At 51.8% G+C, this 12,211-nt stretch overlaps 1 protein-coding gene across 1 annotated transcript in view; it reads right to left on the bottom strand.

The window, feature by feature from the left end:
• LOC144611387 (uncharacterized) overlaps positions 1-12,211 on the bottom strand; it is a 37,717-nt gene that overhangs the window by 12,087 nt on the left and 13,419 nt on the right. The window contains 3 exon segments of the mRNA XM_078430457.1: positions 3,324-3,415; positions 8,098-8,170; positions 8,172-8,281. Coding sequence (XP_078286583.1) covers positions 3,324-3,415; positions 8,098-8,170; positions 8,172-8,281 — 275 coding nt within the window.

Here is a 12,211-nt window from a genome sequence, read left to right on the forward strand (position 1 = left end):
ATAGTCGGGATCGAACCCGGGTCTTGGGCGCTGCATTCGCTGTAAGGCGCCAACTCTACCGCTGCGCCACCGTGCCGCCCTTAATAAGCTCATAAGTGGTAGAAGCAGAATTGGGCCATTCGGCCCATCAAGTCTACTCCGCCATTCAATCGGGGCTGATCTATCTTTCCCTCTCAACCCCATTCTCCTGCCTTCCCCCCCCATAACCCCAGACGCCCCTGGCTTTACCACGCACTAAACGTTATTCCGTTATCACGTATCGGTACACTGTGGAAAGGCTCCATTGTAATAATAATAATAATAATAATGCATTTTATTTATATAGCGCTTTTCATATACTCAAAGACGCTTTACAGAGATTTAGAGAACATAGGGAAATGAATAAATAGATAAATAAGTAAATATGTAAACGAACAGAGAAAGGAGACAGAAGGTGAGGTGACCTTCAGTGGTTGAAGGCAGTACTGAACAGGTGAGACTTCAGCGATGTTTTGAATGTGGTGAGTGTGGAGGAGTCTCTGACGGTTTGGGGTAGTGAGTTCCATAGGGTGGGAGCAGCGATGGAGAAAGCCCTGTCCCCCCAGGATCTGAGTTTAGTCCAGATGTGGGGGGATAGGAGATTCGCAGCGGCAGAGCGGAGGGTGCAGGTGGGAGTGTGCCTGTGGAGGAGGTCGGTCAGGTAGGATGGGGCCAGGTTATGGAGGGCTTTGTAGGTTATGAGGAGGATTTTGTACTGGATTCTCTGGGGGATGGGGAGCCAGTGGATCATGTATCATGTATTGTCTTTCCGCTGACTGGTTAGCGCGCAACAAAAGCTTTTCACTGTACCTCGGTACACGTGACAATAAACTGAACTCAACTCAACTAAACTTTAAGATAGAAACATAAAGCTGGAGTCAGGGGAAGGGGACACGTGAGATATAGATGTAGAGGGATATAGAACAAATGAATGAGAGATATGGAAAAAAACAATGATGATAAAGGAAACAAGCATTCCCTCTCTCTCCATCCCTCCCCAATCCAAGTCATACCAGCTTCAAGGTCGTCTTGTTGAGTATCTACATCACCGTCTATTTCCCTCGTTCATTTTCCCCTGACTCTCAGTCTGAAGAAGGGTCTCAACCCATAACGTCACCCATTCCTTCTCTCCAGAGATGCTGCCTGACCCGCTGAGTTACTCCTGCTTTTTGTGTCTATCTGCGGTTTAAAGCAGCATCTGCAATTCCTGCCTGCACATCTATATATTGCTAAAGCTCTCATCTTGTATGCATGTTTGTATATTTGTTTGTTCCCAAAATACAGCCAAAATGGTACACGATAGCGCAACGATTTTAGGCCCATCTTACTCACCATTCGCATGCGGTGTGGATTGATCAAGTTTTGTTACATTTTAAAAGCAATTAACTTAATAAACTTTAATAAATGCGCTACCTCCCCCCCCCCCCCCCCCACCGGGAGGACCGGCGCCCGTCCTGGAGTGCCCTGCGCCTGACCTTCTTCCCATGGTGCAGTGCGGTGACAGAGGGTCAAACAAGATGGCCGCCGGCAGGAGGAACATGCGGCAGCACCTTGTGGCCGCTCTCCTGCCGCCGGCCGCCGCGATGGTGGCCCGGTGCCGGGGTGAGTGGCTCCCTCTCCCCTTTCCTCTCCCCCCCTCGCCTAACCCCGGCCCCGGGGGAGACTCCCCAGCTGGCATCAGGTCCATGTGTCGTCAGTTGGGGGAGGGTCGCCGGGCCCGCAGGAGAGGTTTGGACCCACGCTGCACCAGTTTCAACTACACTCGATGTGCAGGGAGGGTCTCGACCCGAAACGTCACGTATTCCTTCTCTCCAGAGTTGCTGCCTGACCCGCTGAGTTACTCCAGCCCCCTGTGTCTGTCTTCAACAGAACTCAACTCAACTCAAACGCTGCCACTGAGACCCGTGCAAGTGCGTTGAAGTGGAAAATGTATATTCCCATGCTATAATGTTATTCCAACTCACTCTAGACCAAAGATACTAGAGGAGAAAGATAGACCACTCGACCCTAAAAACCGTAGTGCGTCACGGCGGCCATTTTAGTCGGCAGAAACTTGCAGAAACATTTAAAAAGAAAAATAACAAAAATCTGTGAATTGATAGATGAGATTTATTCTGCATTTTTATGGTATCATCACACATACTGTTCCCCAAAAACACTGATTACACTGCGAGAGGCAGAGCGAACAGCGGGTTTTGCTTACTAAAATGGCTCCTTTGCGTACTACACTTCAGTACAGACGGAGTGGTCCATCTTGTACCTCGAGTATCTTTGCTTTAGACCCTTTGCAGCATAGACACTTGTAACAAAAGGAAACTCAATAACCTATTGCCACCCAGTAATCTCCCACAAACAGCATGAGGTTATAGTTTGGTCATGTGTGCTTTTACTGAGAGGCATTTGGATCGGCACATGGAAGTGCAGGGAATAGGGAGATATGAATCACGTGCAAGCAGGTGGGGTCAGTTCAGCTAGCCATCGTGTTCGGCACAAACCTTGTGGGCCGAAGGGCCCATTTCTCTGCTGTACTGTTCTATGTTCCTCAATGTTTACGTCATTTTTTAATAAAAAACAGAAAATGCTGGAAACACTCAAGGGGTCAGGCAGCCTCCGTGGAAGGAAAGTCAGAAATTCAGGTTGAAGTTCAAACATGGAAGGTAGAACAGTACTACTAACACAAACCCACACAAATGTGTGTGTGTGTGTGTGTGTGTGTGTGTGTGTGTGTGTGTGTGTGTGTGTGTGTGTGTGTGTGTGTGTGTGTGTGTGTGTGTGTGTGTGTGTGTGTGTGTATGTGAATGTGTGTGTGTGCATGTGTATGTGTGTGTGTGTGTATGTGTGTGTGTGTGTGTGTGTGTGTGTATGTGTGTGTGTGTGTGTGTGTGTGTGTGTGTGTGTGTGTGTGTGTATGTGTGTGTGTGTGTATGTGTATGTGAGTGTGTGTGTGCGTGTGTATGCGTGTGTGTGTATGTGTATGTACACGCTAGCATGTGTGCGCACGTGTTTGTGCGCGTGCATGCATATGTGTGTGTACGCATGTGTGTGTGTATGTGCGTCTGCATGTGTGTTTGTAGGTGTGTGCATGTGTGTGTACATGAGTGTGAGCATGTGTGAATGCATGCATTTGTCCGCTCATGTGTGTGCATGCATAAGTGCAGATACGGTATATATGTGTGTGTATGTGTGTGCAATCATGCATGCATGCATGTGTGTGTGTGTGTTTGCATGCGTGTGTTCATATGTGTGTGCATGTGTGCAGTGTTGCTGCATGCTGTGGTGCTGGTCTCTGTCGGCCAGTGTCCTACCTTGAGGAAGCCGATCACAGCGACGGGGACAGAATTGATGAAGGTTTCCGCCCTGGAGACGCTCCTCAGCACACGGACCGGGCGCATGACATCTACGAACAAGCACAGCGCCGCCGCGCACAGTCACGTCTGCCGTCTCGGTGACCCCGACGAGGAAAATCCCGTCAAGCTGGGAAGAGTGCTGAGAAGATTTACAACGATGTCGCCAAGCGGCACGGTGGCGCGGCGGTAGAGTTGCTGCCTCACAGCGCCGGAGGCCCGGGTTCGATCCCGGCTACGGGCACTGTCCGCACGGAGTTTGCACATTCTCCCCGTGACCCGCGTGGGTTTTCTCCGAGATTTCCAGTATACACTGGAATTTTGAAGGATGAGAGGGGATCTTATCGAAACGTATATGATTACTAAGGGGTTGGACACGTTAGAGGCAGGAAACATGTTCCCAATGTTGGGGGAGTCCAGAACCAGGGGCCACAGTTTAAGAATAAGGGGTAGGGCAATTTAGAACGGAGATGAGGAAAACCTTTTTCAGTCAGAGAGTTGTGAATCTGTGGAATTCTCTGCCTCAGAAGGCAGTGGAGGCCAATTCTCTGAATGCATTCAAGAGAGAGCTGGATAGAGCTCTTAAGGATAGCGGAGTCAGGGGGTATGGGGAGAGGGCAGGAACGGGGTACTGATTGAGAATGATCAGCCATGATCACATTGAATGGCGGTGCTGGCTCGAAGGGCCGAATGGCCTCCTCCTGCACCTATTGTCTATTGTCCTCCCACACTCCAAAGACGTGCAGGTTTGTAGGTTAATTGGCTTGGTATAAATTTAAAATAGTCCCTGTTGTGTGTAGGATAGTGTTAGGGGATCGCTGGTCGGTGCGGACTCAGATGGCCGAAGGGCCTGTTTCCATGCTGTATCTCTGAGGTAGAAATTAAACTGAACTTGACTCGAGGGCCTGAGCTACAGGGAGAGGCTGGCCGGGCTAGGACTCTATTCCTTGGAGAGCAGGGAACTGAGGAGTGATCTTATAGAGATCTTATAAAATCACGTGGGGAATAGATGGGGGAACGCAGAGAGTAGAGCAATCAAAAACCAGAGGACACAAGTTTAAAGCGAGAGGGGAAAGATTTAATTGGAACTTGAGCGGCAACTTTTTTCACACAGAGAGCCGTGCAAATAGGGAAGGAGCTGCCAGAGACAATGGGTGAGGCAAGTACAGTAACAACATTGAAAGGACACTTGGACAGATACGTGGATAGGAAATGTTTGGGGCTTTGTGGGCCGAATGGACGATTGGACGTGGCGTAGACGGGATACAAGTGGGTGGGCCAAAGTTCAACATCGCATCAACATGGCCGCCCTACCAGCGCCATGCCACTCCCTCAGTACCAAAGATACTAGAGGAGCAAGATAGACCACTCAACCCTAAAAACCGTAGTGCGTCATGGCGGCCATTTTAGGAGGCAGAATCTTGCAGAAATATTTTAAAAGAAAAATAACAAAAATCTGTGAATTGATAGATGAGATATATTCTGCATTTTTTTGGTATCATCACACATACTGTTCCCCTAAAACGCTGATTACACTGCGAGAGGCAGAACTAACGACGGGTTTTGCTTACTAAAATGGCGGACGTTACGCTCCTTTGCGTGCTACACTTCAATATCGGTGATTTCGACAGAGTGGTTCATCTTGCTCCTCTAGTATCTTTGCTCAATACCTCGCTGAGAACTTCAACCTGGATCGCAGGTTTGAATCCAGCACAGGTGTGAAATGAATGCTCATAAGGTCATCAGTAGATAGGAGCAGAATTAGGCCATTCGGCCCATCGAGTCCACTCCGCCATTCAATCACGGCTGATCTAGCTCTCCCTCCCAACCCCGTTCTCCTGCCTTCTCCCCACAACCTCTGACACCCGCACTAATCAAGAATCTATCTCTTATCCTTAAAAATATCACTTGACGTGGCCTCCACAGCCTTCTGTGGCAAAGAATCCCACAGGTTCACCACCCTGTGACTAAAGAAAAGTCCTTCCTATAAGAATGTAATCCTTTAATTTGTAATTAGTAATGAGTAAATTACCAATTTACTCCTCACTAAACCAACACTTGTATACACTGGAATTTAGAGGGATGAGAGGGGATCTTATCGAAACGTATAAGATTATTAAGGGGTTGGACACGTTAGAGGCAGGAAACAAGTTCCCAATGTTGGGGGAGTCCAGAACCAGGGGCCACAGTTTAAGAATAAGGGGTACGCCATTTAGAACTGAGATGAGGAAAAACTTTTTTAGTCAGAGAGTTGTGAATCTGTGGAATTCTCTGCCTCAGAAGGCAGTGGAGGACAATTCTCTGAATGCATTCAAGAGAGAGCTAGATAGAGCTCTTAAGGATAGCGGAGTCAGGGGGTATGGGGAGAAGGCAGGAACGGGGTACTGATTGAGAATGATCAGCCATGATCACATTGAATGGCGGTGCTGGCTCGAAGGGCCGAATGGCCTCCTCCTGCACCTATTGTCTATTGTCTATAACACTGTTACTAAATTGGTACATAATTTGAGAACTATTTCAAACATATGCGATGTTTTTAAACTCTTGGCAGTTCAATCTTTTTTTCTTCCAATTTCACTTTCCCTCCATCATTCTCCCCACTTGTGAATTGTTTGCTCCGTTCCAGTTTGTTGACTTGCGTTTTAAAATCAATAACTCGTGCACTTTTGCACCCACGGTTTTGCTGCCATTTTACCACCTTCTTCTTCTGTCGTATGTCTTTTAGACCTGCAGCTCCGTTGATGCGAGCCAGGCCAGCATGTCATCGTCCAGGTCAATCAGACTTCCATTTTACCTCATGGCTGGGCAAGACTACAGAGTGCAGATCAAGAGGCGGATTGTTCCGGAAGGGTGCACACGGTTTTGGCCGGGGGAACTGCTTGCTGCTTTCCCATGAATTCCCACCTGAAGCAATGAGGACGCCCACACACATTTTAGACAATAGACAATAGGTGCAGGAGGAGGCCATTCGGCCCTTCGAGCCAGCACCGCCATTCAATGTGATCATGGCTGATCATTCTCAATCAGTACCCCGTTCCTGCCTTCTCCCCATACCCCCTGACTCCGCTATCCTTAAGAGCTCTATCTAGCTCTCTCTTGAATGCATTCAGAGAATTGGCCTCCACTGCCTTCTGATAGGAGCAGAATTAGGCCATTCGGCCCATCAAGTCCATTCTACCATCCAATCATGGCTGATCTATCTTTCACCTCTCAACCCCATTCTCCTGCCTTCTCCCCATAACCCCTGACACCCGCACTGATCAATAGCCTTATCAGTCCTCTGCATTAAAAATATCCACTGACTTGGCCTCCACAGCTGTCTGTGGCAATGGATTCCACAGATTCACCACCCTCTGACTTTAAAAGATATTTGGACAGGTTGAGAGGGATGTGGACCAAATACTGGCAAATGGGACCCTGGGTTAGACCACAATCCAACAGAGTGAATATTGAATTTTCCAATTTTAGATACCTGCTCCCTTTTCTCTCCCATTTCCCACCTCCACTCATCTCCCATCTCTCCACCCCCCCTGCCATTTCCTGTTTCTGACCTCCTCAAAAACTTTAGTTTCGAGGACTCAGCGCGGAAACAGGCCCTTCAGCCCACCGGGTCCGCGCCGACCAGCGATCCCCCGCTCATTAACACCATCCTACACCCACTGGGGACAATTTTTACATTTACCAAGCCGATTAACCTACAAAAACCTGCACGTCTTTGGAGTGTGGGAGGAAACCGAAGATCTGGGAGAAAACCCACGCAGGTCACGGGGAGAACGTACAAACTCCGTACAGACGGCGCCCGCAGTCCGGGATGGGAACCCGGGTCTCCGGCGCTGCATTCGCTGTAAGGCGGCAACTCTACCGCTTGCGCCACCGTGACCGCCCTAAAACCTGTTTCACATTTTCCTGCCTCTTCTTATCTCTGGCCTTTGTGCCGACCATCTGCCCACCCGACCCCCCCGCCCGACCCCCTCCCTCGCCCACATCGACCTATTACCTGCCATGTTTCGCCCTTGCCTCACCCCTTTTCCAGTCTTCTTCTGGCCCCTCCCCCTCCCCCCTCCCCACTCCCCACTTCCCCCCTCCCCACTCCCCACTCCCCCCCCTCCCCACTCCCCACTCCCCCCCCTCCCACTCCCCCCTCCCCACTCCCCCCTCCCCACTCCCCCCTCCCCACTCCCCCCTCCCCACTCCCCACTCCCCCACTCCCCCCTCCCCACTCCCCCCTCCCCACTCCCCCCCTCCCCACTCCCCCCTCCCCCCTCCCCCACTCCCCCCTCCCCACTCCCCCCTCCCCACTCCCCACTCCCCACTCCCCACTCCCCCCTCCCCACTCCCCCCCTCCCCACTCCCCCCTCCCCCACCTCCCCACTCCCCACTTCCCCACAACAATCAGCCTGAAGAAGGGTCTCGACCCGAAGCGTCACCTGTTCCCTCTCTCCAGAGGCGCTGCCTGTCCCGCTGAGTTACTCCACCATTTTGTGTCCACCTTCCATTTAAACCAGTCCTTTCCTGCGCATTTGATGGGCGCTAATTATCCCTCACTGTGTATCTGTACGCTGTAAATGGATCGTATGGTAATCACGTATATTGTCTTTCCGCTGGCTGGTTAGCGCGCAAGAAAAGCTTTCTCGCTGTACCTCTGCGCACGTGACAGTAAACTGAACTGAAACTGGTCGTCGGCCTGAACCAGCATCTGCAGTTCATCCCCACACCACGTTCTTTACATCATTACCTGGTGAAGAGGATGATCCAAGGAATTTCTGTATCTCGTCCTCCGTCTCCTCCTGGTACCCCCCCGTCCTCTCCCGAGGGGGCAGGTGTACTGGGGGCGACGAGGGAGGGGAGGGAGAGCAGGGTGGCGAGGAGGAGCAGCGGGCGGGCGGGGCATGTCGGGCATGTCGAGCGGCCAGGGAAGACTGGGCGGGGGGGGGGGGGAGGGGGGGGGGGGAAGGAGGCAGGCTCACAGATGGCTCTGCTCTACGACTGGCCCGAGACTGCAGAACCTGGCACCGGCCCACCGCCAGCACCCTCGCTCAGACACACACCCCTGACCTTGGCGGCCGCAGGTACAGGTGTGGGAACGTTGCAGGTGGGGGCCTGGCTCTCCGAAACAAACTCAACCCTCGTTGTGTCCATATAAAACGTGGCCTGAGATTTAGTGCGGACTAGACCGGACTAGACCCCGTTGGGCCCAAACCTCTCCTGCATTGGTGCAGTACCCTCTCCTCCCCCCTCCCTCCCCCCTCCCCTTCCCCTGCCCCCCTTTCCCTCCTCCATTCCCCTCCCCCCCACTCCATCCCCCTCAACTCCTCTTAACCTCCCTCCTCCTCCCTCCCTCCCCCCCTTTCCCTCCTCCATTCCCCTCCCCCCCACTCCATCCCCCTCAACTCCTCTTAACCTCCCTCCTCCTCCCTCCCTCCCTCCCCTTCCCCCTCCTCCCTTCCCCTTCCCCCCCACTCCATCCCCCTCAAATCCCCTTAACCTCCCTCCTCCCCCTCCCTCCCTCCCCCCTCCCTCCACCCCCCTCCCTCCCTCCACCTCCCTCCCTCCCTCCTCCCCTTTCCCTCCTCCCTTCCCCTCCCCCCCACTCCATCCCCCTCAACCTCCCTTAACCTCCCTCCCTCCCACTCCCCCCACTCCATCCCCCTCAAATCCCCTTAACCCCCTCCTCCCTCCCTCCCTCGCTCCCTCCCCCCCTCCCCCTTTCCCTCCTCCCTTCCCCTTCCCCCCCACTCCACTCCCCTTAACCTCCCTCCCTCCCTCCCTCCTCCCCTCCCCTTCCCATCCCCCTTCCCCTCCCCCCCTCCATCCCCCCCACTCCATCCCCCTCAACCCCCCTTAACCCCCCTCCACCCTCCCTCCCCCTCCCCTCCCTCCCTAGGAGATGGATTTAAACTTTAAAATGTGAATAACATTAAAAATATAACACCGATTTCAATGAACCTTCTTCCATTGGCACCAAAGGGACGACGGTGAGTAAGGTGGGCCTAAAATTGTCGCGCTATCGTGTACCGATTTGGCTGTAGTTCAGGAACAAACATACAAACAAACAAGAGTTTTAGTGTATAGATAAAGCCTCTGAATGGTGAGAACCTGGAATTAAAGCCAGCTCATTGGCGCAGTGGTAGAGTTGCCTGAGGGTCCCATCTGAAACGTCGTCTGTCCAATCCCCTCCACAGATGCTGCCTGACCCACTGAGATCCCCCAGCACATTTACTGTTTTTCTTTGCTCAGTATTCCAGCGTCTGCAGTTCCGTGTGTCTCCAGTTTGCCCGAGGAGTCTATTTGAAATCTACAAAAGGACATTTACACCCGATAACTAGAGAGGGTTTAAAAACAGAGCGATCAAAGGAAGGCTTTCAAGTAAACGTCACCTTTATTAACCTTTATTCATTAGAAAACATTCCAATCACATAATAGAAAGCAGAGCTGCAGTAATAGAGTCATTGGGTGCAGTTTGCAACTTGCAATGCATCAGGTGTACTTGCAATGTACCTGTGTGGGTGTGTGGGTTTGTGTGTGGGGCTGTGTGTGTACCTGTGTGTGTGCGTGGGTGTGTGTGTGTGTGCGTTTGTGTGTGCGTGTCGGTGTTTGTGTGTGTGAGTGTGAGTGTGTGGTGTGTGTGGGTGTTGGTTTGTGTGTGTGTGGGTGTGTGTGTCGGGGTGTGTGTGTGTGTGTGTGTGTGTGTGTGTGTGTGTGTGTGTGTGCACGTGTGTGTGCGTATGTGTGTGTGTGTGTGTGTGTGTGTGTGTGTGTGTGTGTGTGCGTGTGTGTGTGCGTGGGTGTGTGTGGGTGGGTATGTGCGTCTGTGTGTGTCTGTGTGTGTGCGTGCGTGGGTGTGTGTGTGTCGGTTTGTGTGTGTGTGGGGTGTGTGTGTGTGCTTGTGTCGGGGGGTGTGTGTGGGTGTGTGTGCGTGTGTTTGTGTGTGTGTGTTGGTATCGGTGTGTGTGGGTGTGTGTGTGTGTGCGTGTCGGTGTGTGTGTGCGTGTCGGTGTGTGTGTGCGTGTCGATGTGTGTGTGTGTGTGTGTGCCTGTTGAGATGTCTATGCATGTGTGTAGCAAGAAATCAGAATGGCATAGTCTGAAGAAGGGTCCCGACCCGAAACGTCACCTATCCATGTTCTCCAGAGATGTTGCCTGACCTGCTGAGTTACTCCAGCACTTTGTGTCTTTTTTTTTTTTTAACCAGTATCTGCAGTTCCTGGTTTCTACATGCCCCATCCACACTGGTCCAACCTGCCTGCATTTGCCACCCACTTCGATGTGCATAGATAGGAAAGGGTTTAGAGGAAGAAGGGTCTCGGCCCGAAACATCGCCCATTCCTTCTCTCCAGAGATGCTGCCTGACCCGCTGAGTTACTCCAGCGTCTTGTGTCTACCTAAGGTTCAGAGGGAATGTTGCAAAACTCGGGCAGATACTTTACTTTAGAGATACGGCACAGAAACAGGCCCTTCGGCCCACTGAGTCCGTGCCGACCGGCGATCTCCCCGCACACTAGCACTACCCCAACACACTGGGGGACAAGCAGCGATTTGTAGCCAAGCCAATGAACCTGCAAACCTGCACGTCTTTGGAGTGTGGGAGGAAACCGGAGCACCCGGAGAAAAACCACGCGGTCGCAGGGAGAACGTGCGAACTCCGCACTGACAGTGCCCGTGGTCGGGATCGGACCCGGGCTCTACCCGCTGCGCCACCGTGCCGCCCACCCGATGGGGCGAGCTCGGACGGGATACCTTGGCCGAATGGAGTGAGAAGCAACTGCAGCTGCCAGTTTAACCCCCGAGTGGAAAGATGGAGTCTCTCAGTGGGACGGGCAGCATCTCCGGAGGGAAGGAACGGGTGACGTTTCGGGTCGAGACCCTTGAACCCCTCGGCTGAAGGGTCAGTTTCTGTGCTGCTTGACGCTACGAAGCGTCAGGATGTGTGGCGTGGCTGTGAAAGAGTTCTCAAGAGGGATCTCCTGATCACCTAGGGATGGATGGGGAGAGCCCGGTGTAGGCTAGTAGCTCAATGCTAGCGGAGATAGGAGTAGAATGAATGAATGTATGAATGAATGAATAAGTGTATTGGCCAAGTATGTGCACATACAAGGAATATGCCTTGGTGCTCCGCTCGCAAGTAACAACACGAACACACAGTAAACAATTAAGAATAAAGCATAAACCATTAAGAATGCAACTTTAAAGTACAACCATGTGAGTGAAATAAACCAGAGCAAAAAGAGACTACAGACTTTTGGTTATTGAGTGTTTGGTTATAGATAATTAGGCCATTCGGCCCATCAAGTCCACTCCGCCATTCGAAGGTATTTATTCACAAAGTGCTGGAGTAACTCAGCGGGTCAGGCAGCATCTCAGGAGAGAAGGAATGGGTGACGTTTCGGGTCCAGACCCTTCTTCAGACCCGAAACGTCTCGACCCGAAACGTCATCCATTCCTTCTCTCCCTGAGATGCTGCCTGACCTGCTGAGTTACCCCAGCATTTTGTGAATAAATACCTTCGATTTGTACCAGCATCTGCAGCTATTTTCTTATACTTCTCCGCCATTCAATCATGGCTGATTGTTCCCGATGTTGGGGAAGTCCAGAACCAGGGGTCACAGTTTAAGGATAAGGGGGAAGTCTTTTAGGACCGAGATGAGAACGTTTTTTTTCACACAGAGAGTGGTGAATCTGTGGAATTCTCTGCCACAGAAGGTAGTTGAGGCCAGTTCATTGGCTATATTTAAGAGGGAGTTAGATGTGGCCCTTGTGGCTAAATGGATGAGGGGGTATGGAGAGAAGGCAGGTACGGGATACTGAGTTGGATGATCAGCCATGATCATATTGAATGGCGGTGCTGGCTC

The sequence above is a fragment of the Rhinoraja longicauda genome, chromosome 40 (genome assembly GCF_053455715.1).
Source record: "Rhinoraja longicauda isolate Sanriku21f chromosome 40, sRhiLon1.1, whole genome shotgun sequence".
Taxonomy (NCBI): domain Eukaryota; kingdom Metazoa; phylum Chordata; class Chondrichthyes; order Rajiformes; family Arhynchobatidae; genus Rhinoraja; species Rhinoraja longicauda.